Source organism: Phoca vitulina, unplaced genomic scaffold (assembly GCF_004348235.1).
Source record: "Phoca vitulina isolate PV1807 unplaced genomic scaffold, GSC_HSeal_1.0 scaffold16, whole genome shotgun sequence".
Taxonomy (NCBI): Eukaryota; Metazoa; Chordata; class Mammalia; order Carnivora; family Phocidae; genus Phoca; species Phoca vitulina.
This window is the reverse complement of record NW_022589719.1, coordinates 33,608,903-33,632,208: the sequence shown is the minus strand read 5'-3', so window position 1 is coordinate 33,632,208 and position 23,306 is coordinate 33,608,903. Positions and strand designations below refer to the sequence as shown.

Genomic DNA, 23,306 nt, shown 5'->3' with positions numbered 1-23,306 from the left:
CGGCGGCGGGCGGGGGCGCGGGCCCTGCAGTGGGCGCCGCCGCCGGAAGGGAGCGGTAGCGGCCGCCGGGCAGCGCGGGGCCGGGAAGCGCCGGGGCGGCCCGCGGCCGCACGAGGGGAGCAGCCCCGCCGCTCGCGATTGGGGGACTCTGTTTTCCCTCTTCTCCAATGGGCAGCCGTGATCGGGCTCGCCCAATCTGCTACCTCTGCCGCGCTCCACTTGGGCTTGTTTTTGTTTGGGCTGGAGCCTCGTTCCAGGTCTCCTCCGGGGCCGGTCCCCCACCCTCCCCGTCCCTCTCCTGACAGCGGTGCCGGCCTTGGGCCGCGGCTCGCTTTCCTCGCCCCGGGCCCCCTCGGTCCCCGGCCGTCCTCGCAGAGTGGCGGTGGTCCTTCTGCACACCCAGAGGTGATGGGTCTCGGCGTCCCTCCCACCTGGCGGTGGGGAGGACCGTGTTTTCGTGGTGACGGCGGGATCCAACTTGCGAGAGTGGTGTAGAAGCACGTTGGACTGGAGAAATTGATTCTCTCTCTCTCTCTTTGGGCTCGTTTGACCCCGTTCAGGAGCTATCACTTCCGATCCGTTGAGTGGGGAAACTCGGATTACTAAGGACGTGAACGTGTGTGCTTTGAAGATGATTTTTAGAAACTTGCTAAGGGAAATTCATCCTCGCGGGGAGGTCTTATGTAGAGTAGTGGGCAGATGAATTGGTCGGTCGTGATTGTGACTTTTCATCAGGACCGTTTTAGATTTAAGGTACTTTAAGCTTTATAAAAGTGTAGTGAAATGTGGTCGGAAGACTGCTGTGTAGGATCGTCAGAGGAAGCAGTTGCCAGCTGGAACTTTTTCCTGTAGTTTTTCATATCGAAAACACGGCTGTAACTTTTGATGACTAGTAGTAAAAACAAATATTTCGAAAAGGGTGGGGGAAATCATTTTGCCTGAAATAATTGCCGATAACTTGCATATACTGAAAAACGTATCTAAAGAGTTACTTGCTGTAGAAACAAGTTTACTTTGTAGCCGAACGTTTGGCAACTTGAAACACAGGTGTGGCCCCGTCACTGTCGGGGCTCCCTGTATCCCAAGAGTAAAGTCCACAAACGCTTTAATCCCAGCATGTGGGGGAACTCCCGGCCCATTTTTCAGTTTTTAATCTCTAAACATTCTGCATTCTACTCTCCCTTTCCCAGGCTCTAGTGCAACAAGCTTCCCATGCCTGGCACCTTTTGGTCACATTCTGCCCAGCATTCCTAGCCACTCTCTGCCCCCTCCCCGCCCCCCCCATCCTTCAGAAAGGTCCAGTGAGAAAATTACCTGCAAAGACTGGCCCACTGTGGAGGATGCACACTTCCTCTGCGTTCCCTGAGCAGTTGTTCCTTGGTTTTCTATTTGGTTATTTGCCCATCCCTTCAGCTTTCTTGTGAACTTGTTGGATTATTATTTATTTCCTCTGCCTGGGGCAGGTGCAGAGTAGGTGCTTAGTAGGCATTTGATGAAAGTGAATTTGTTAATCTCCAAGTTATGGAGCTTCATAGCTTGTATTTAGTTTTTTGAAATATGTTCATTCTAATGTTACTTTAAAATGTTATAAACAAAGCAACTTGGGGGCACCTGGGTGGCTCAGTCGTTAAGCATCTGCCTTCGGCTCAGGTCATGATCTCAGGGTCCTGGGATGGAGCCCCGCATCTGGCTCCTTGCTCAGCGGGAAGCCTGCTTCTCCCTCTCCCACTCCCCCCTGCTTGTGTTCCCTCTCTCACTGTGTGTCTTTCTGTCAAATAAATAAAATCTTAAAAAACAAAACAAAAAACAAAGCAACTTAGTTTGAGAGTGAAAGGAATATTATGGATACTTAGTCTTCAAGAGGAGAGGAGGGCTCAATTTTGTACCCATGAACTTTGAAGCCAGACTCTTTCAAAGTCATTTCCAAGTGCCCTCTTGCCGGTATGTTCATCTGTCTTCTCAGACACTGAACTGCTTTCTGTACTTGAACCAGATACCAGTGTGCATACTGGGGGGAAGTGGAGGAGGGTTGGGGGGTATAGCAGAATATGATGTGAAGGAAGTGGTCACAGGTTGTTTGTGTGTTCGAGCATAGAGTTTTGTGGGTGGGGATGTTGATGTGTCATTTTTCCCTTGGGTCATATAAATCTGGGATCGAATCTGATTTTTCTCTGTGTAGGACGTGAGTGGCCCAGTTGTGTTGCAAAGACGTGTGTGCCATCTGAACAGCTCCCCGTCCACAGAAATGTCCTTCCCATGGCTTATGAGAGCAAATCCTTTCAGATAAACCATGGGGATTCCATTATTTTATGCTCTTGCCTACCATATATTAGCTTTACTTTTTCTCCACTCACCAAAATCCTTCTCCATGGAGCAAGAGTTGCAGGACTCTGTTATGTGTTAGCCCTAGAACACTGTGATTGTTGAGTTTTCCATGCAGGGACCCTATGTCCTTGCTCCACCATGACCCAGTGCTGGTTACGTAGATACACTAAGTAAATGCAGGGAGAGAGCATGGGGTTCTAGTTCAGATACAGCTGTATGCAATAGAAAGACGTTTTCTATATAGGATGTAACTGAATTTTTTTTTAAAGATTTTATTTACTTATTAGTCAGAGAAAGAGAGAGCACAAGCAGGGGGAGCGGCAGGCAGAGGGACCTGATGCGGGACTCAATCCCAGGACCCTGGGATGATGATCTGAGCCGAAGGTAGATGCTTAACCGACTGAGCCACCCATGCGCCCTGTAACTGAATTTTTCAGTGTGATTTTTAGTTACTTTTTATTTTGGGGGCAAAAAGTTATTTTACTGACATGTCTTAGTATAGGAAATGGGCTTAATTGCTGTAAGAAGCACAAGCTCAAATTATTAGAAAGTAAAATTAAAACTAGCTAATGCACTTTAAATTGTAATCATTAGGGTGTTCTAAGCATTAGAACACAGTGTTTTGAAAAGTAATTTCTTGGATAGACTGCCAACTTTGAACTCATAAAACTACTTTCTGTTTGGAGCTCTTAAGTTTGAAATACGAGTTAAGCCCTGAAGTTTTAATGGCTGAGTTCCTATGAACATGCTGTACAAGGAAGGGGTCCTAGCAAACAGTGGGGAGTGAGTACCTGGGTCTTTGTCTAAAGGATTTTTAATGAGGGAAAGTTTAACAGCTTTCTTTAAATTCTTTTTACCAACTCTACATCACCCCCCCCCACAAAAAAAACCCTCTACAAATCTGTTTTTACTTTAGTTACTACTGTAGTCCCTTTTTCTCCCCCATAATCTGGTGTTTCCTAGAATATAGACGCGTCGGCTGAGAGGCAAGGTCATGCCTGAGCATTGTCTAACCCTGTCCTTACTAATGTGATCTGAGTTTCTTTTTGTCCTAGTCAAATAAAAGAAAGCACTTGTCATTTACAAACATATTTTGACTTAACAGACATACTCCTAAATTTTAGTCATGCATGTCTTAATTTATCTGCATTACAGGATTTTACTATTTTAAAGGAATGTCATGGAGAGAATCTAGAATCTGTACAGGAAAGACTCAACCTTATTTTTGTAAAGCCATGTTAATGCCTAATGTTAGCTTTAAAAAACAAAACAAAACACCTTTTCTTTTGACCCCTATATTGCTTGGAGACAGAGTAGATATATTATCTTTATAGAGCTCGTGATGCAACCAGGAACCATTTGCATTCTAAAATATTCTCAAAAAAGGAGAAAAGAAGTCACTGATTTCCATAGCCATTGATGCTCGAAATTATGTTTTGCTTCACAGTTTTGCATCCATCGTGCCAAAGGGTTCCTAGGACCAGTTTGGTCACTCACTGCCTCTGGCTCCCACCTCTCCCAGCCAGATTTGGGGCTCTCTGATGTCTGTGTGAGACAGACTCAAACCACACAGCCTTCTAGGCTTGTCTGTGATTATGACTACATTACATATAATTCTGGAGCTCGATGAAGGACCACTGGAGTAAGAATCGATACCTGTGTTTCAGTCTGCTCTGTCATTATTTATGTAAGACATGGGGCCAAGCCTCAGCTTCTACAACTGAACTTTAATCTCTGAGCTCACTTCCAAGTCTAAATTATATTTTATCATTTACACTTAATTGCCACCCTGTTTTCTCACTTCTAAGAGCTATTTTAATATTTTGACATCTTTCTAATTGATATACGTGTTTCGTCTATGTATCCTATGTAGTTTTCCCTCCTTTTTTCTGAATTGGTGCTATAGCTTACTATCAGTTGGGTATTAGAATTGAGAGGCTAGCGTATATTAATGGCCCCAAAGCTTGATCGCTCCTACTTCTGTATGGCTCCTATTTGTCAGTTGCATCTCTACCAGGTGTCTCTTTTTCTGTATTAATAATAATATACTAAAGAAAAAGTAAATAGACCTAGGGAGCATTCCCTAGTGATAAGTCTTTTCATTTATGGGTGATGCACATGTGGCTCAAGTATTGGAGTAAAACCCAGACTTCAGTTTGAACACTAGGGTTTTAGACCCGGCCTTACCACTGAGTAGCAATTTGATTTCAGGGAAGCAATTTTATTTCTGAGCTTTAGCCATCTCACGTGTAGTGATAATGCCTGTCTCACCGACCTCATAGGGTTGCCAAGCAGGTGAACCCTCAGTGGTGTGTCAGGTGAAACAAACACCTGTGTTTTTAACTTGAGCATCTTTATCAGAACTTCCCAGCAGATCTCTGATGGTACTGGGATTGCCTCTCAGGTCTCAGGCAGAAAGTCCCTTCAGTGAAGGGTATCCTGCTTTCCACTCTGCACCCTTCTGCCCTGTTCTTCAGATAGCCAGTTTTCACAGGCTTCCCTTTGGACTTGCAAGGTCTCCCACTCTAGTAGCCATGCCCGATTTTCCTGAAAGCTGACGTTCACATGCGCCCTCTAGTGTCCCGTGGACGCAACAATATTCCAGCACCACGAACAGTGCCCGGTGGCTCCCAGTAGGTTCTTGATAAATGTTGGATTCTAGGTCTGCAGAATGATTCATTTTGTCTGTCTGATTTGTGGAACAAGGTTGCAGTAGCTGATACAGTGTAATGATCTCCAAGGAGTATTTTTATTTTCAAGGAAATGCCTATGTTGCATGATGTGGAGGGATATATATTTTTAGCAACAAAACCAACCTACTCTTAGGAAGATGGAGTTCCCCCCCCACTGAAGAGTAAAGGGGGGCTTGATCCTTCAGCCAGTGAACCAGTGGAGTCTAGGGCTAGAGAGGCCATATGGAAACCTTCTCTCTCTCCTTCAAAAGAGAAACAAAAACGCACCTCACTCAGGGTCCAAGAGGATTTAGACAAAGCCAGTTGCGTCAGAAAATATTTGTTTGATGTAAATAGATGCTAGGAGTGTTTTTGATACCCCTCCCCCCCAAAAGTGGGGGTGATTTTTTTCTATATTTGTGCTTTTTATTTCTTTTCCCTGGTCACCCAGTGTAAAGTCTGTTCCCACATGATTCTGACATTCTATTTGTTTCCTTTAAAGCTCTTACCAGAATTTGTAGTTTCATACTTAACTGGGTTGTTTCTTTTCCCACGCTATCCTCTGAGCTCCGTGAAGTTAGGAACCATGCCACTTTTGTTCTAGGGTCTTACTCTTCAAATATGGAGCAAAGTGTGTTTAAAATTGTGTTTGTGTCAGGATTGTATCGCTTTCTTCATAGTGTCCAGAGGGTACAGGCTCTCAGCCCAACCCCGGCTCAATTTGTTTCTGATTCTCTAAGGCTTGTTCTCATTTGTTTTTTTTTTTTTTTTTAAAGATTTTATTTATTTATTCATGAGAGACCGAGAGAGAGAGAGACAGAGGCAGAGGGAGAAGCAGGCTCCCCGCGGAGCAGGGAGCCCAATGCGGGACTCGATCCCAGGACCCTGGGACCATGACCTGAGCCGAAGGCAGACGCTTAACGACTGAGCCACCCAGGCGTCCCATTTGTAAAATGGGGGTGTATGTTACTGTACACGTTGACTACTTTTACTGTATATAAAGTACACGTGAGGGAAAATGTTTTGTTCCGTGTTAACATACGTTGAACGTACAGTGTATGGTTTAGGGGCTGTGATGGGGGTAAATGGCAGGATGCACGTAAAGGCACAGTTCTGGAATGCTGGCAGGAGCGATATTGTGAAAGTGGTGCCTGGGACCCAGGAAGTCAGCTGTCTCTCTGTCGTGCCCGGGACTGCCAGGTTGCCCCTGCCGCACCCAGTTCTCTATTCCCGTCTTGAGCAGACGTTTCCTTAGCTGTGTGCTGGACTTCACAGCGCTTACCCGTCTGCAGGACCTCCGTCTCTCTCCCTGTGCGTGCCTCTTGCCCAATGTATTTCCTTCTCTCTTCCCTCCCCCCTTTTCCTTCCACTAACTGCCCATGAGAAAGCTCAACATTTTTTTTTCCTTTGGTTTCGTGTATGGGTAGCATATTATCTTGTCAGAAGGAGTGAATTACTTTGGGCAGGCAGGGATTCCTGAGCCTGTTTGTTTTAATCTAAGACTTTGCTCTGCAGTTCTGTGATTCTTTGAATTGAGATGATGTTGAAACACTTGGTAAACTGTAAAGTCTTTTTGTTAGTGTTGCTCTCTTCACAGCCCCCACGTCTCTCCTGAGTTCTGATGTCTTATGACAACTTCACCTGGATTGTGACCCCCCTCCTCAAATTCAGCACATTTAATCTTTCTCATCTTTCCTGCAAACCTGTTCTCTTTGTAGCTCAGTTCATGGCAATCTTGCAGTCTCCCCAGCTAGAGAATTCTGACCCATCTTAAATGCCTTTCTGTCCCTCACACCTGTGTCTAATTTGTTACCAAGTCTTGCCAGCCTTCTATTTGAAACCCCGGAGCTTTCCTCCCTCTTCCCCCCTCCCTGTCCGCTGCTACTGGTGCATTCGAGCTTCTCTCTCTACCTTCAGCCACATGCTTTTTTCACCAGTAGGATCCTTTCTAGAGTACAAGTGAGCAAATTCTGCCACCTTCCGTCTGTATAACCAAGAAAAAAAAAAAAGTACATACTTTACAGGATGTGAGAATTAAATGGCAAATGAATGGAGGAGCTATTATTTATTGTTGTTTTTAAAGTGGAGTTACAGGGGCGCCTGGGTGGCTCAGTCGTTAAGCAGACTTCGGCTCAGGTCATGATCCCAGGGTCCTGGGATCGAGCCCCGCGTCGGGCTCCCTGCTCTGCGGGAAGCCTACTTCTCCCTCTCCCACTCCCCCTGCTTGTGTTCCCTCTCTCGCTGTCTCTCTCTCTCTCTGTCAAATAAATAAATAAAAAATCTTTAAAAAAAAAAAAAAGTGGAGTTATAATGGGGCGCCCGGCTGGTGCAGTCAGTGGAGTGTGAGACTCTTGATCTGGGGGTTGTGAGTTCAAGCCCCACGCTGGGTGCAGAGATTACTTAAAATCTTAAAAAACAAAAAACAAAAAACAGTGGAGTTACAGTAAGAAAAAAAAAATCTTACCAGAAACACAACAGGCTAACTTCCACTGTAACAAAATCTGTAATCCCCCTGGATGTTGATGTGTGAGATGTAGTTTGGTATGATTTTTAATTCTACATTGTTGCCAGAAGCCACATTCCTTCTCTTAAGGAGCAGTAGGAAAAACAAAGCTGGTCTTGGGTCTTTCTCATAAATTAGCACCCCAGTCCTTTTATTTTCTTGAAAATATGTGCTCTTTTTAATGGAAATGGTGATGTGATTTCTTGGGAGAGTTATGGTAGGATAAGGAATGGAGGGGAAGTTTTGTGAACAATGCATCAATGTATCTGACCCTCTGTTTCTGTCTTCATTCCTTGAAAAGAGGGGACAGTTGGAGATCTTCATGAGCTATTTCTGCTCGTTTGATCCATGTGCCAAACCGAGGAGGTAGGCCCTATTTTCATTTTACTTACGAGGCATTTGTGAGGTTAAAGGACTTGTCCATAGCTGTACTGCTAGAGAGTAATGAATGGGGTCAGAGTGGAACTTAGGTGCATGGACTCCATCCAGAGCCCCATTCTGAACCCTGTGTGCGCTGCGTCCTGCAAAGTCTGTCAGGTGACAGACTTAGTCTTGGCCTTTAAAACCCGGCCCAAGAATCAGCTTTTGCAAGTTTTTCCTCACCCAGGTCTTTGCCCCGGTAAGAATGGATTGTTCTTTGTTCTGCTTACCTCGCCCCTTCTGCGGAACTGTGGGCCGTACTTACAGACTTTTGACACTAGGTGGCATCTGTTCATAGAAAAGTAAAATGCTGTGTGGGTCTCAGGGAGGAATAACAAAGGAAGCATCCTTGATTTTATTTATAGGCACTACTAGGTAAGCAGATGGATCAGATGTGGCGAGATGGGGAAGCAAGTTGTTTTGTTTTTGCAGGATTTCTCCCAACAACCACATCAGCTAAAACCTTTATTTTGGAAATACCTACCAAGACAATTGAAGACACAAATCATTCTCATATCAAATCCTTTGTTGTGATACGTATTGGATGAATATTGGGTATTACTGGGTAAATAAGGAAACGAGAATTAATATTTTTTTGTCCTGAGGCAATGGGGGGGTAGTTTATTACATACCCAGTTGCAGGTCAGCAGGCTTAAGTGTTGTAATATCTAATTGTGGCCTTACCAGTAGTGCAGTTTTGCTGTTTCAGATGTTCTGCTAAATGAAAAATCCTAGCTAAGAGTTTTAGTTTTCATTTTTATTGTAAAATTTTTACATTAATAGAAAAATGTTCAATCGTAACACTTCTATGGAGGGTCTTGGTTATCTGGGGTTAAAGCAATTAAATGTGTAATTGAGATGCTAGCTTTATCTTCAAAATCCATATAGCTCTTCCTGTAGCCACAACTCACACTTGCAGTTGAAGGGGGAAGATGGCCTTTTTTTTAAAGTATATTTAAAACAACTTTTCAAAGGCCTTTAAGAGTTTTTCCTGTGAATTTTATGTGTTTTGGGGGTCTGGTAACTGTAAAGCATTTTCACTTTGGTTTATTTTGTCATGGTCTCTGTATTAGTTGCCTGTGGCTGCTGTGACAAATTACCACGAATTTGGTGGCCTCGAACAGCAGAGATGTGCTCTCAGTTGGGCAGGCCCGAGGCTCACCATCTGTTTCAATGGGCCAAAGTCACGGTATGTTAGGGCTCCCCCTGGAGGCCGTAGGAGAGAATCTGTTCCTTGCCTCTGCCAGCTTCTGCGTGGCGTTCCTCTGCTGGTGGCCATGTCACTGCAGTCCTCGCCTCTCCTTCTCTTGGGTGTGTGGTGTCAAAGCTCCCTCTGCCGCTCTCGTAAGGCCTCTTGCGATAGCATTTAGAGCCTGCTCAGATAACCTGTGTCATCTCAGAATCCATAATTTGAATCACCTCTCCAAAGGCCCTTTTCCTTATAAGCTAATATTCACGGGTTCCACATTAGAACCTGATACCTTTGGGGACCATTTTTCAGCCCTTTGGAGCAGTTAGCACAACCAGTTCGCATGATAAATAGTGCTGGCTCTAGCCATCATTTTATCTTGGATTTTATCTTAATCTAGCCATATCTTACTATGCATTGTGGGAAACTGCTCTGAGTCAGGTGCCATCTCTTGCCTGGGTCGGATGGGGCTTTGCCACCTGAGGCCGCTCGGGGAGGCTGTTAAATTGGCTGAAGCAAAATGCTTGATGAGTTTGACTCCACCAAAGCTGGAAAAGAAAGCAGCAACGATACTTAGTCATCTGACTTGTCAAATGACACTCCTTTCTGACAGTATTTATAGGAGCAGGTTGTAAGGTTACAGGTGTGATCGTGAATTCATGGTTGTCTTCTAACAATCTGGCAGGTACCTGTCTCGTCAAAGTGTATTACAGTCTTACTGTATTATAATGTGGAATATTGACCACAAGTGCTTCTGATAGCTTCATGGGGCTTCTTATATTGGCCTGATAGTATGAATTATTGTTCTAGGATTCCATGGAGCCTTGGATACATATTGACTACAGATGGATTTGGAATAACCATTGATAAAGACTGATTTGTTTCCTTGATCTATTATTGTAGAGCCTTTTGTAACTTCAGATTTAAGAGAAAGAACTAATCACCAGTTGGGCTCACATGTAGCAGTTAGGTTTGTGACCAGAGGGGGGATGTGATGTGATGGACCTCTGGTCTGCTGGGCCTTGTGCTAGGTTCCAGTGATACGAAAGTGTACCTTAGCTAGCGTACACTGCAGTGGGGAAGCCGAGTATTACCAAGTTATTACATGAAGAAGTAAGTACAGTTGTACTAAGCGCCATGAGAGAGAAAGCGTATAACAAGGCAGTCTATGGGATGGAGGACTGGGGTTGGGGGCGGGGGCTGGTGGGCAGCTTGACAGCATCCCAAGTACCAAGGCCCTGTGTAGGGAACGCGCCTAGCACACTAGCAGGATGAGAACTGGGCTGTGTCTGGAGTTGTAGCCAGAGTGAGGGGAGAGGGGGCAGGGCTGCGTCATGCAAGACCTTCATAGGCACCGGCAAGGTAAGTTCTGTTAATGGTGGTTCATAACGATTTCCAAATACTTTTGTTTTTGCTATTGCATGTAGGCCCGGCGTGTGAGCCTAGAATGGAAATCGGATTTTTACTTCACTGGTGGGACATTGTTGGCACTGACCCTAGCCTGTGCGGTCACTCCTGGTCCAGTGTGGGCACTTTTGTTCCTTTGGGGTGTGTGTGTTTGCTTTTTGTCTCCTCTTTGGATAGTGCTTTCTTTTATTTTTATGCTCTTTATTTGTGTTTGTCTTCCTTGTGCTTATTTTAAATACAAAGGTCCGGGGAGTCTGGGATTGTGGCACTTGAACATGACAGAGTCAGTCCACAAGCAAAGGCATCAGAAACGTGTGGAAGTATTTCAGTGACATGTGACTTACCTGATGTTGAATTCCTGTATTTAAGGTTTTAGAAATTGGCTTTAACTTACATACATAAGAATGATGAAGAATGATTTTTGTGATGTCTGTTTTATTTTCCTTTTTATATGTTTAAATTTTTATTATAAAAGTAATACATGCTCATTTTGGAAAGTTGAACCTTGTGAAAAACATACCATGTAACAAAAAAATTGGGGCGCCTGTGTGGCTCAGTCATTGGGCATCTGCCTTTGGCTCGGGTCATGATCCCGGGGTCCTGGGATCAAGCCCCGCATCGGGCTCCCTGCTCTGCGGGAGGCCTGCTTCTCCCTCTCCCACTCCCCCTGCTTGTGTTCCCTCTCTCGCTGTCTCTGTCAAATAAATAAAATCTTAAAAAAAAAAAATCTATTAAAAAAAATTGCTCATGATCTCATTCTCCAGAGATAATACTGTTAACCATTTGGTGTTTTGAATTGTTTTCTCAGCATATTGTAGCTGAATCACTTGAAAAGTGTTTGCTCTGCTTTTTCTCGGTGAAGTTTTCCAGAAGTCCTCCAGCAAGCTGGAGTCTGCTTTTTAAAAATGTGTGTTACGTTCTCAACCCCTTGGGACTTGTTTCTTTGTCACTGGATAACTTCTCCACGATAAACTGAGATAAGTTCAACATGTAAACTGGTTAGAGAATTCTTGGTAATATTGCAGGAATTATATGAAAATTCTTGATTCTTTTAGAATCAGTGTTTTCATTTTTTGACACAGTTTTTAAAATCCTGGTTTGTGTTTAAGACATGCAGCAGGAAACGTCCAAAAGCTTTAAGTAGGAAAGGATTGGTACCAGAGTTTTCAAATTGGGCATGAGCAGTTAAGTCGAAAGTCACTAAACAGTTTATAACCCCCTGTGTGTCCACAAGGGGGCAGTGGAAGGAGAGGAGGTCATTGACATTTGTCCAGGATCTGTCACTGCTGGGGACAGTACAGGTACTTGACAGGAACCAAACAACTCTGTGCTTTCCTTTGAAAATTTTTCAAGTGTCAGAAGGTTTTTTGTTTGGTTGTTTTTTTCTAATTATAAATAGTAAACATTTGGGGCAGGAATTTTTTAATGTTAATCCCGTTCCCCCCAAGACGAGGAATGTTGTTGGTGATTTGGGACGGGTGGGGGTGGTGTGCGCCTGTGTGCCTCTTACCGTAGTGGTATTATGGTATCAAGTTTCCTCTTCTATTTTTTAAGATTTTTTATTTTTAAGTAATCTCTATACCCAATGTGGGGCTCTAACTCACGACCCCGAGATCAAGAGTCACATGCTCCACTGATTGAGCCCGCCAGGCGCCCCTAAAAAGTTTCCTCTTTAAGTGCAACTCTTAGTTTAGTGGTTTTCAAATACATTTTGTATTATCACGAATTGCCTGCCTTTTTCAAAACTTACGTTTAAGGGGCGCCTGGATGGCTCAGATGGTTAAGCGTCTGCCTTCGGCTCATGTCTTGATCCCGGGGTCCTGGGATCGAGCCCCGCATCGGGCTCCCTGCTCAGCGGGCAGCCTGCTTCTCCCTCTGCCTCTGCCCCTCTTCCTGCTCAGGCGCGCTCTGTCTGTATCTCTGTGTCTCAAGTGAATAAATAAAATCTTTTAAAAAATAAATAAATAAAATTTATGTTTGATGGTAGAATCTGAAGTAGGTGCTTCCTTACCCACGTGTTGGTCCAGTGAAGCCCCGTGAGGTGAATCCCCCTTTCCTGTTGACTTCAGACCGGGTGAGCCTCGGGGGCCTGGTGCTGCCTGGCCCGGAGCATTGGCACAACTGTGTTTCCTTGGAGCCCGCTGGCATCATTCTTGTGAACACCCATAAAGATAGAGGGAGCAGAGCCTTGCACAGTGCCCTCAGGAACTCCGCCCTCTTACACTCAGATGGGTCTTTCTCACTCCAATAGAAAACTACCCTGTTCTTTTAAAAACTTTTGAAGATTTTATTTATTTTATTTGAGAAAGAGAGAGAGCAAGCGAGAGGGCACAAGCATGGGGAGTGGCAGGGGGAGAGGGAGAAGCAGGCTCTCCGCGGAGCAGGGAGCCTGATGTGGGGCTCCGTCCCCCAGAAAAAAACTTAATTTTTTTTTTTTTTAAAGAAAGATCCTTATAAACTCTCTGAAGGGGTGCTATTCTCAAATTAACCCCTTCCCGTCATCCCATTCTCTGAGTTTAATTTACATGTGTCCTTCAGTCATGTGCAATTTTCTCCTCTCATTTGAAACAAATGACCTAGAACTTAGGACTCTTTCTGTTCGTTATTCCTTACGTTCCCCTCTGCCATCTAACTCTTTCCCCACAAGCCCATGTTTCAAGACTCACGTCCATTTTAGAAGTTCTCTGTCGTTTGAGAGGGGCTCTCAGATCGTCAGTGGCCCATCCTGTCCGTGAGTCTCAGTTCCTGAGAGAGAGCTTTGCCTTGTGAGCATCTGCAGCCTGTGCCCGAGTGGGTCACTCCTTCCTGAAGCACGGATCCCTTGTTTGCTCTTGCTTCTCCTCCCTCCCTCCCTAGTTGCCCCTTTCAGTATCCTTTGCTGCTAGCTCCTCGTCTTGAGGGCTGCCCCCTCTGTCCTTAGACTTCTTTCATCTGTACTCACCCCCCAGGTGATTTCCTGTCCCATTAGTGCTCTGACCAGCCTGACCGGTACTCCAGGCCCTTGTATCCCGAGGCCCATTCGGCGTCTCTGCTTGGTCTCTGCTGGGCATCTCACACATGACCGAAACCAAACTCCTGTGCCCCAACCCCTGCCAAAACCTGAGCTTCCTGTGGTCTTTGCCACCTCTGTAAAAAGTGTCCTTCAGTTCAGAGGCATATTAGAGTCCTCTTTCTTTCACAGATCCTGTCTATCCTCGAACCTATCCTTGAACCTATCCTCGAACCTTCAGAAGAGATCTCGAAACCACCTACTTCTCACCACCTGTGCTGCTCCAAGCCCCCACCCAGTATCCTCTGGTTCATTGCAGTAGCCTCTTAACTGGTGTTTTCTCTCATGTTCCCCAGTTACTTGTAGTGGCATTAAATCTTTTTTATTTTTTTTATTTTTATTTTTTTTTAAAGATTTTATTTATTTGCGAGAGAGAGAATGAGAGACAGAGAGCATGAGAGGGAGGAGGGTCAGAGGGAGAAGCAGACTCCCCGCCGAGCAGGGAGCCCGATGTGGGACTCGATCCCGGGACTCCAGGATCATGACCCGAGCCGAAGGCAGTCGCGTAACCAACTGAGCCACCCAGGCGCCCTAAATCTGCTTTTTTAAAAAGCATTTATTTGTGAGCTTTTCTCCACGTAGCAAGCAGCTAGTGTGGGCCTTTAAAATGGTGACTTGGACCACGTCATTCCTGCTTTCCATCTCCCTGAGAGTTCATGCCCAAGTCTCAGCAGTGGCTTGGAGGCCCTCTGTTACATGTTCCAGCGTCCCGTCTGACCTCCCTTCTGCCCCTGCCCCACTCACCCCACCACAGCCACACTAGTCACCATGCTGGTCCTCTGCACACCCCCTGCTTTTCTCCCCCAGCTTTGTGCTTGCCCTTTGCTGGTGCATGCTCCCCATTGCTGCCTGGCATCCCCCCCCCCGCACCTTGCACCACCTGAAGCACTCCCTGCCACTTACAAACTGCTTTATTTTCTCCAAGTTGATTTTCTCCAAGTTTTCTCTGGCGTTGATTTGTTAACTTGTTATTTCCTAGAGATTTCTTCATTAGAATATAAACACATATGAGGGCAGAAACCTGTTTTTGTTTTTTGCTGTATCCTCAGGGCCTGGAACAGGAATATAGTAGATGTCTAATAATTTTCCTGATATTTTTACACACCCTTGAACCCCCCCCCCCGTGCAGTCAAAATTCTACAAACAACTTTGGACTCCTTAGAAACTTAACTATTAACAGCCTACTGTTGACCAGAAGCCTTTGAGACAAAATAAATGGTTAACACAAATTTTGTATGTTACATGTATTATACACTGTATTCTTAGAATAATGTAAAGCTACAGAAGATGTTATTAAGAAAATCATAAGTAAGAGAAAATACATCTATAGTGCTGTACTGTATTAAAAAAAAATTCGGAACACCTGGGTGGCTCAGTCATTAAGCGTCTGCCTTCGGCTCAGGTCATGATCCCAGAGTGCTGGGATCAAGCCCCGCATCGGGCTCCCTGCTCGGCCGGAAGCCTGCTTCTCCCTCTCCCACTCCCCCTGCTTGTGTTCCCTCTCTCGCTGTGCCTCTCTCTGTCAAATAAACAAATAAGATCTTAAAAAAAAAAATTTTTTTTTTCCCACAAAGAAGTGGACGCTCACCGTTCAAACCCATGTTGTTCAAGGGTCAACTGTATTGGGAAATCCTAACAGAAAGATTTGTAGTTGTTACGCCATTTAAGGAGTGGCCAGTACTCCTTTCTTAAAATTTTTTTCTTCCAATTTTGGGATAAATTTCAGGTAATTTTTACTTCTAAATATAGTTAGTGGCCAATTAGCTCAGACACTGTCAACCAAGCCAAGACCATGGTGGTATTTCTGTGTGAGCCATCTGTGTCCCAGGCCAGAGAGACGGCACCCTTGCTTCTGTTGGGAGTGGGACCTCCATGGGAGCTGTGAAACCTTTAGGCTTTGCTAGCCACCCAGTGTCCTCAACTTCTGTTTCTCCACAGTCTACTAGTGTATCAGCTGTGTTAGCCTTTGAAATTCCATCTCCACCTTTAATATGTAAGTACTCTTTCAGCTTGTGGTCTTACAGGAAAACCATGCCAACAAGAACAGATTCCACACTCAGGAGGGCAGAACAATCAATGACCAGAGAATTAGTAGAGTGTATATTCATTTTGAGCTAGAAATTTATTTATTTTTTTTAAGATTTTATTTATTTGAGAGAGTGAGTACGAGCAGGAGGAGGGGCAGAGAGAGAGGGAGAAGCAGGCTCCCCGCTGAGCAGGGAGCCCGATGCGGGGCTCGATCCTACGACCCCAGGATCATGACCTGAGCCGAAGGCAGACCGTTAACCGACTGAGCCACCCAGGCGCCCCTTGAGCTAGAAATTCATAAATAGCTCCCAAATTTCTGATGGTTTCACTAGAACTGGTTTTACAAAATAATTCATTTGAACGTAAGTGAAGTTTTTTGTCTCAATGACAACCGTTGTTATCTGGACAAGTGGAGAGTATTGGAGCCTCCGCTAGAATATATCCAGACATGTGCAGTGTATTCATACTAGTGAAATTCAGCTTTCACTTTCTCTTATTGACAGAGTGATACCTTAGTACTTAAGTTCAAACAAAATAATATCAGTTGACTGCAGTATAAATGAGACTAAAGGTTATGAGTTTGCTCCAGTTTGGATGGATCATTAATCTTCAATTTAGTTGAAATTATGTATAAGTTAGAGTGGATCTCAGTCTCTGTTCCATGAACTGAGCTGAAGTGTGCTACTCAAATGATTTATTGGCAAACTTTCCTAATTCTCAGGGAAAAAACTGGGTCAATAGGTATAATTTCCTCAGATTAAAATTTTGGCATCTGTTCTTTGCCCCAACAAATGATCAAGTGAATGAGTAAGTAACTGAGAACAATAGTTCTCACACTGGAGTTTACTTGAGAACCACGTGGGGGGCTTTACTAAGGACAAGTTGCTGGGCTTCATCCCGGGTTTTCTGCTTTTTATCTCTGAGTGAGAATCGGGGTTGGGATTCAGGATTCTCTCTGGAGAGATAACTTGCTATTTCTTTTCTCTCTTAATTCTCTCTTAATTGCTCTTTTCTGTTCCATGTGGTTCTATTTTATGTCTCACCGTTGAAGGGTATTAGGACTCCTGAGTCCTGAAAACACATTCTTCAGTCATGCTCCATAAACTGTGTGTTTTAGGAGGGCATTCTTGAGATGGACTTCCTAAAGGACCAAAAGCACTTTACCTTCTCCTTGTTCTTTTCCTCTGAAGGTGCAGAACCAGGGCGTGAAGCAGAAGGCAGAAGGGCAGGTGGTAGGGGGGTTGCTGTCCACAGTGGCCGTGATTCCTGCCACGTCTTTACGGGGGCAGGGGCTTCACTCACTGCCTTTAACAGCAGAGGCACCTTGAGAAAGAAGAGGACTTGAAGAGGTCAGGTTATAACTGTAGTATTTTACAGTTTAAAACAATACAGAAAGTAGTTCCGGGGCGCCTGGGTGGCTTAGCCGGTTAAGCGTCTACTCTTGGTTTTGGCTCAGGTCATGATCTCAGGATCGTGGGAATGAGCCCCACGTTGGGCTCTGCGCTCAGCAGGGAGTCTGCTTTGGATCCTCTCTCTCCCTCTGTCCTTCCCCCGACTTGCACATGTGCACGCACTCTCTAAAATAAATAAGGATTTTTTAAAAATTAATGTTCTGTATTTTTGTTGGGTATCATTAGAGTTATGACCAGGTGTACATTTCTTTTTTTTTTTTTTTTAAAGATTTTATTTATTTATTTGAGAGAGCGAGAATGAGAGAGAGAGAGAGCATATGAGAGAGAGGAGGGTGAGAGGGAGAAGCAGACTCCCTGCTGAGCAGGAAGCCCGATGCGGGACTCGATCCCGGGACTCCAGGATCATGACCTGAGCCGAAGGCAGTCGCTTAACCAACTGAGCCACCCAGGCGCCCTGACCAGGTGTACATTTCTAGAAGTACTTCAAAATAATGTATCATTTGTGTTTTTTAAAAAATTAAGGGAAATTGGCCTTTGTATGGGGTAGTGAGAGAGCCTCAGGCAGCAGTGCTGGGTTCTCCTCATTCTGCCGCAGCCCGATGGTGTGGCCTGGGCCATGGGACCTCTCAGCCTCTGTGGTGGTGGTTCCATCTGCAAATCGAAGGAGCTGTACTAGGGTCTTTTTTTTTTTAAGATTTTATTTAATTAACTGACAGAGAGAGACACAGCGAGAGAGGGAACACAGGCAGGGGGAGTGGGAGAGGGAGAAGCAGGCTTCCCGCTGAGCAGGGAGCATCTGATGCGGGGCTCGATCCCAGGGCCCTGGGATCATGACCTGAGCGGAAGGCAGACGCTTAACGACTGAGCCACCCAGGCGCCCCTGTACTAGGGTCTTAAAGCCCCTTTAGCTCTGAAGTTCTGTGTGTTTGCACTTTCTTATCCTGAAACTCTTAGTCTGATTTATAATAAAGCATAATTCCATAATGAGGTGATGCCATGGACATCCCTATTCTCGTTCCATTACCGGCAAAATGTAACCTGTTATACCCTTACTTGCAAAGGTCCTTATAAATTACAAGCATCCCTCACTATCCAAATCATTCAGTTCCCAAATTCAGCTAATTAAAATTCAGACGGTGAAGGATAGCTCTGTATTAGTAAATGTAATTTCTCAGTTTTCATTGCTGTTGTAAAGGCAGACATTTCATGATGGGCAATACTTTGATATTTGAGTATCAGTCTCTGAAGAACCTTGACCGTTGACTTTAAATTAACAACAAAAGACAAAGCTGTTGTGGACAAAGCTTAACTTAGATACTTTTTCTTAAGCTTTCCTCATAACAGAAGAGAGAACTTCCTGGTAGTTTACTCACAGTTAATGTGCTGTTACCAAAACATGTCATTTGAGCAGATTGTTGAGGTGTACCTAAATGCCAACATAACAAGGTGCAGAATGAATCTTACTGGTAACTGAAAGGTAAGTACTTACGGAGCATTTACTATTTACCAGTCTATGCACAGCACGAGCAATGTGCACAGCAGGGTGAGCTCCCCTCAGAGTCTGGGGGTGCTGGAGACCTCAGCATGACACTGGATGGCTTGGGGCGCCAGGTGGTCTTTAAAGAGTGGAAATGTTAGTTACTAAATTACCTCCCCCCCCCCCCAAAAAAAGGCTTTATGACCTACAGAGGGGTGGGGTTCGGTCCTTGGCTGCTCCTTCCTCATGGCTGCCAGGGAGTCGCTCAGCTCCTCTCTCTCCCTCTTGGCACAGATGTGTGGCCCCGCCCTTTCCTCAGTGAGCTTGAGGGTGCGCTTGTCCTTGGAGACCCTGAGCAGCGCCGTGGCACACCTTGGATCTGCTCTGCACGGACTTGGTGTGCTTGGTGGGGCGCCCGCGGCGGCGGCTGGGTCTTGGCTGCTCCCGTTCTTCCCTCCTCGTGGCCCTGCCGCTCCTCCACGGCTCCCAGCACCAAAGACTTAATACTTTATATCTTTCTCAAGGGTCCGGGTAGTATGGTCTTTTATGTATTTACCTCCCGGTTTTGTTTTCTATATTTTGTTTCTGTCAGGAGAGAACGTTGGAATTATTCTCTGAGCTATCTGAAGAGAGCGACTCAATGCACCTGGGTCAGGCGGTCTGTGGGCATGAAGTGGTTGGGAGAATCCAAGAACATGGTGGTGAATGGCAGGAGGAGTGGAGGCAAGTTGTCTAATGACCATCAGCAGAGTCCATCAAAATTGCAGCACACGGGGAAGGAGGCCACGAAGGCTGGCAAACACGCAGTTGAGAGGAGGTCAAGCAGATGTATGTACACAGTGCGACTGTCCTTTTCATTGTGATCTGGCCGGTAATTCTTTGCGGCTTGTAACATATATTCTGTCTCTGTTGTTTTCAGAACGCTTGTTCATGTTCTCACAGTTAACTGGGGTTTTTTTTTTACCCTTTCAAAGTTATAACAATTCTTATTCTCATCTGATGTGCATACCTCTAGTTTAATGCTTAATATGATAACTATAATTATGCTCTTATATCCATGACCTAAGTTATATTTTGTAGAATGTATACCTGAGTGCTTCATCTGTTCTATAAAAAAATATTAAAGTGCTGCCACTGGATTTCCTATAAGTTCAAATCATATTTTTTACATCTGATGTAAGTATAAGTATGTCTTTCTTTGAAAACTTAGCAACATGAATAATCAAGTCATCTCTACAGGAGGAGTGGAATTTAGGGCAGCTTCCCAAATTGTTGCCATTTCTTCTATTTTTACGGGGTGAATAGTCGTTTATCCTGACACTGGAGCACTGGTGATAATGAGTTACTTTTTTACCTTGCTACCTCTTGGTGAGAAGGAGGCTACTGTTAAGAGTTCAGGAAGTAGTTCTTTTGAGAGCAGGAAAGTGCCCCAGGGTAAGTGTGAACCTAAGTAGGCAGCTACATGAAGATATCCAACCGTGTACGGCCATGTTGAGGAGGATAGCTTTCTAAGTTCTTGCTTCTCCTGAGGTTAATTTAGCCCCCCTACAGAGTAGTTTTAGTTTATGTTGCGGTTTCCCTGCCCTGAGTAGAGTTGGATTTTCCTGGGACTTGCAGCAGTTTCACATAGATTGCACCAGTTCCGACTGATTATCTTCCTACTGTTTAGAGGTTCATGCAGTTTATTGGGCCCAGGGTGCTTAACATTTCCATATCAGCACAGGTCGCTGTTTCTGTAAAAAACTAGGCAGAAAGCCCTGCTTGGGATAGGAGTTAGAGAGAGAGCCCAAGACTGAATAGATTCTCCTCCTCACGGACACCTGCTCACCCTGGAGCATGTGATGGGAACCTGAAGGAAATGAGAAATTAGTGACCGTAGCAGGTGGTATTGGCTCTGGTCAGTAAATTAGGCAACTTTTTTTTGGTTGTTTTTGTTTGTTTGTTTGTTTTTTCAAATGGCTGTTGGCCTCCTTTTGTGCATCATAGAGCAAAAGGTCTTAATTAGTTTAATTGTTGGAGGTACATAATAATGTAGAAAATGATCGTTACATGTGCTACACTTTGCCAAGAGTAGACCGATTCTGAGGACAGGCTGGGAAAATCCAGCGAGTGTGAAGATGGACAGCGTCACATTGAATGTCACTAGACAAGAATGGTACAAAGTGAGAGCCGACGATGAAGCAAAACAAAGTTGTGCTCCATCCTCAGTAACTACGGTGACTTCACCTAACAGCAGAGCCTCAAAGTACGTGATGCAGAAATGGACAAAACTGAAGGGAGAAATAGACAATTCAGCAGTAATTTGGAGACTTCAGTTTCCCACTTTCAATAATGAATTGAACAACTATGCAAAAGATCAATGGGGAAGAAAGACTTAAAGAGTACCCTAAACTAGTTCTTCCTGATGGACATCTGTATGAAGGACCACCCAATGACAACAGAACGCACATTCTTCTTAGGTGCACATGGAACATTCTTCAGGGTAGACCATAGGCTAGGCCGTGCAGCAAGCCTCAATAAACGTTAAAGGATTGGAATCATACAGTGTATATGTTCTCTGGTTACAATGGAGTAAAATTAGAAGTGAATAACAGAAATTTGAGAAAATCACAAATATGTGTAAATTAAACAACACACTCCTAAATAACCAATGAGTTGAGGAAGTCCAAAGAGAAATGAGAAAGTACTTCAAGATGATTGAAAATGAGGATACAACATACTAAAACTTACAGGATGCAGCTAAAGCAGTGATTAGAGGAAAATTTATAGTTGTGAACAACTATTAAAAAAGAAGAAAGATCACTCTTCATCAGTAACCTAACTTCTTACCTTAAAACACCAGAAAAAGCAGAGAAAACTAAACCCAAAGCAAGCAGAAGGAAATAATAGAGTGGAAATTTACAAATAGAAAAGTAGAAGGACAACAGAAAATCAGCAAAGCTAAAAGTTGACTCTTTGAAAAAAAAAAAAAAAAATCAACAAAATTGGCAAACCTTTACCCAAGACTAACCAAGAAAAAGAGAAGCCTCAAGAATGAAAGGGGACATTACTACTGCCTCACAGAAGTAACAAAAAGGTTACAACTCAATATTCGGAACACCTGGATACCAACACATTAGATAACTTAGGTTAAATGAACAAATTCCTAGAAAGAACAAACTACCAAAACTGATTCAAGAAGAAATACAACATCTGAATAAACCTGTAACGAGTAAAGAGGTTGAATCAGTAATTTTTTAAAAACACTGCTAAGAAAATCTCAGGCCTGGATGGCTTTGTTGGTGAATACTGGCAGATATTTAAAGAAGAATTAACACCAATTCTTCACACACTGTTCCAAAAAATAGAAGGTAAGGGAGCACTTCCTCATTCAATGAGACCACTATTATTATGCCACCAAAACCAAAGATATCACAAGCAAAAAATACCCAAAGAACTACAGACCAATATCTCTAACAAATATGGACACAAAATCCTCACTAAAATACTAAGCAAATCCAGCAAGAAGTGGGAAGGGTTCTATAACATAAGCAAGTGGGATTTATCCCAGGAATGCAAAGTTGTCTTAATATCTGAAAATTAATGTAATACTACCACATCAATAACATGAAGGACAAAAACCCTAGGATCATTCCACTAGATGCAGAAAAAGCATTTGACAGAATTCAACAAGACCCTTACAGGGTAAAAACACTCGATAAACCAGGAATAGAAGGAAATTCTTCAACCTGATAAAGGACGTCTACAAAAACCCACAGCTGATGTCCTATTTAATGGTGAAAGATTAAATGCTTTTCCCTTGAGATCGGGAACAAGACAATAATATCTGTTCTTACCACTTCTATTTAGCCTTGTGCTAGAGGTTCTAACCACAGCAGTTAGGCAAGAAAATTAACTAAAAGGCATCCAGATTGGAAAGGAAGAAGTAAAATAGAAGTAAAATAATCTGTTTGCAGATGACATGATTGTGTATATAAAAAGGAATCCACTTAAAAGCTATTGGAACTGATAAATGAGTTCAGCAGGATAGATCAATATGCAAAGAATAAAAGTATAAAACTTACACTCTGGAAACTACAAGTCATTGAAAGAAATTTAAAAAGACCTAAATAAATGGAAAGACATCCCATGTTCATTGATTAGAAGACTTAATATTACGATGGCAGTACTCCCCAAATGATCTACAGATTGAACACAGTCCCTATCAAAATCTCAATTGGCTCCTTTGCAGAGAAATTGGCAAGCCAGTCCTAAAATTCTTACAGAAATTCAGGGGACCCAGAGTAGCCAACACAGTCTTGAAAAAGAACAAAGATGGCACACATGCACTCCTCATTTTCAAAACTTAATACAAAACCACAGTGTTATATTGGCATGTGGCCAGACATATATCGATGGAATAGAATCGAGAGTCTGGAAATGAACCCTCATGTTTGCAATCAGTTGATTTTCAACAAGCATTCCAAGAAAATTAATTGGGGAAAGAATGGTCTTTCAATAAATGATGCTGGAAAACTGGATATCCACATGCAAAAGGATGAGGTTGGACCCGACCTCATAGTATGTGTGAGAAATTAACTCAAATGGATCAAAACCTTAAGTATAAAATTCCTAGGGAACATAAGCATACGTTTTCATGACTTTGGACTAGGCAGTGGTTTCTTAGGACACTAAAAGCACAAGGAACAAAAGGAAAAATAAAAGATAAATTGAAATTCATTAAAGTTACAGACTTTTGTGCTTTAAGGGAAACATCAAGACCATGAAAAAAAACTCACAGAAGGGAAAGAAAAACCATTTTCAAATCATGTATCTGGTAAAGGA

General features: G+C 43.8%; 1 protein-coding gene across 3 annotated transcripts in view; it reads left to right on the top strand.

The window, feature by feature from the left end:
• KMT5B (lysine methyltransferase 5B) overlaps positions 1-23,306 on the top strand; it is a 55,761-nt gene that overhangs the window by 1,088 nt on the left and 31,367 nt on the right. For all 3 annotated transcript variants that reach the window (XM_032414507.1, XM_032414508.1, XM_032414512.1), the window contains exon 2: positions 19,075-19,310. In XM_032414507.1, the coding sequence (XP_032270398.1) occupies positions 19,151-19,310 (160 nt within the window). In that variant the 5' untranslated portion in view covers positions 19,075-19,150. The remainder of the gene's footprint in view (positions 1-19,074; positions 19,311-23,306) is intronic.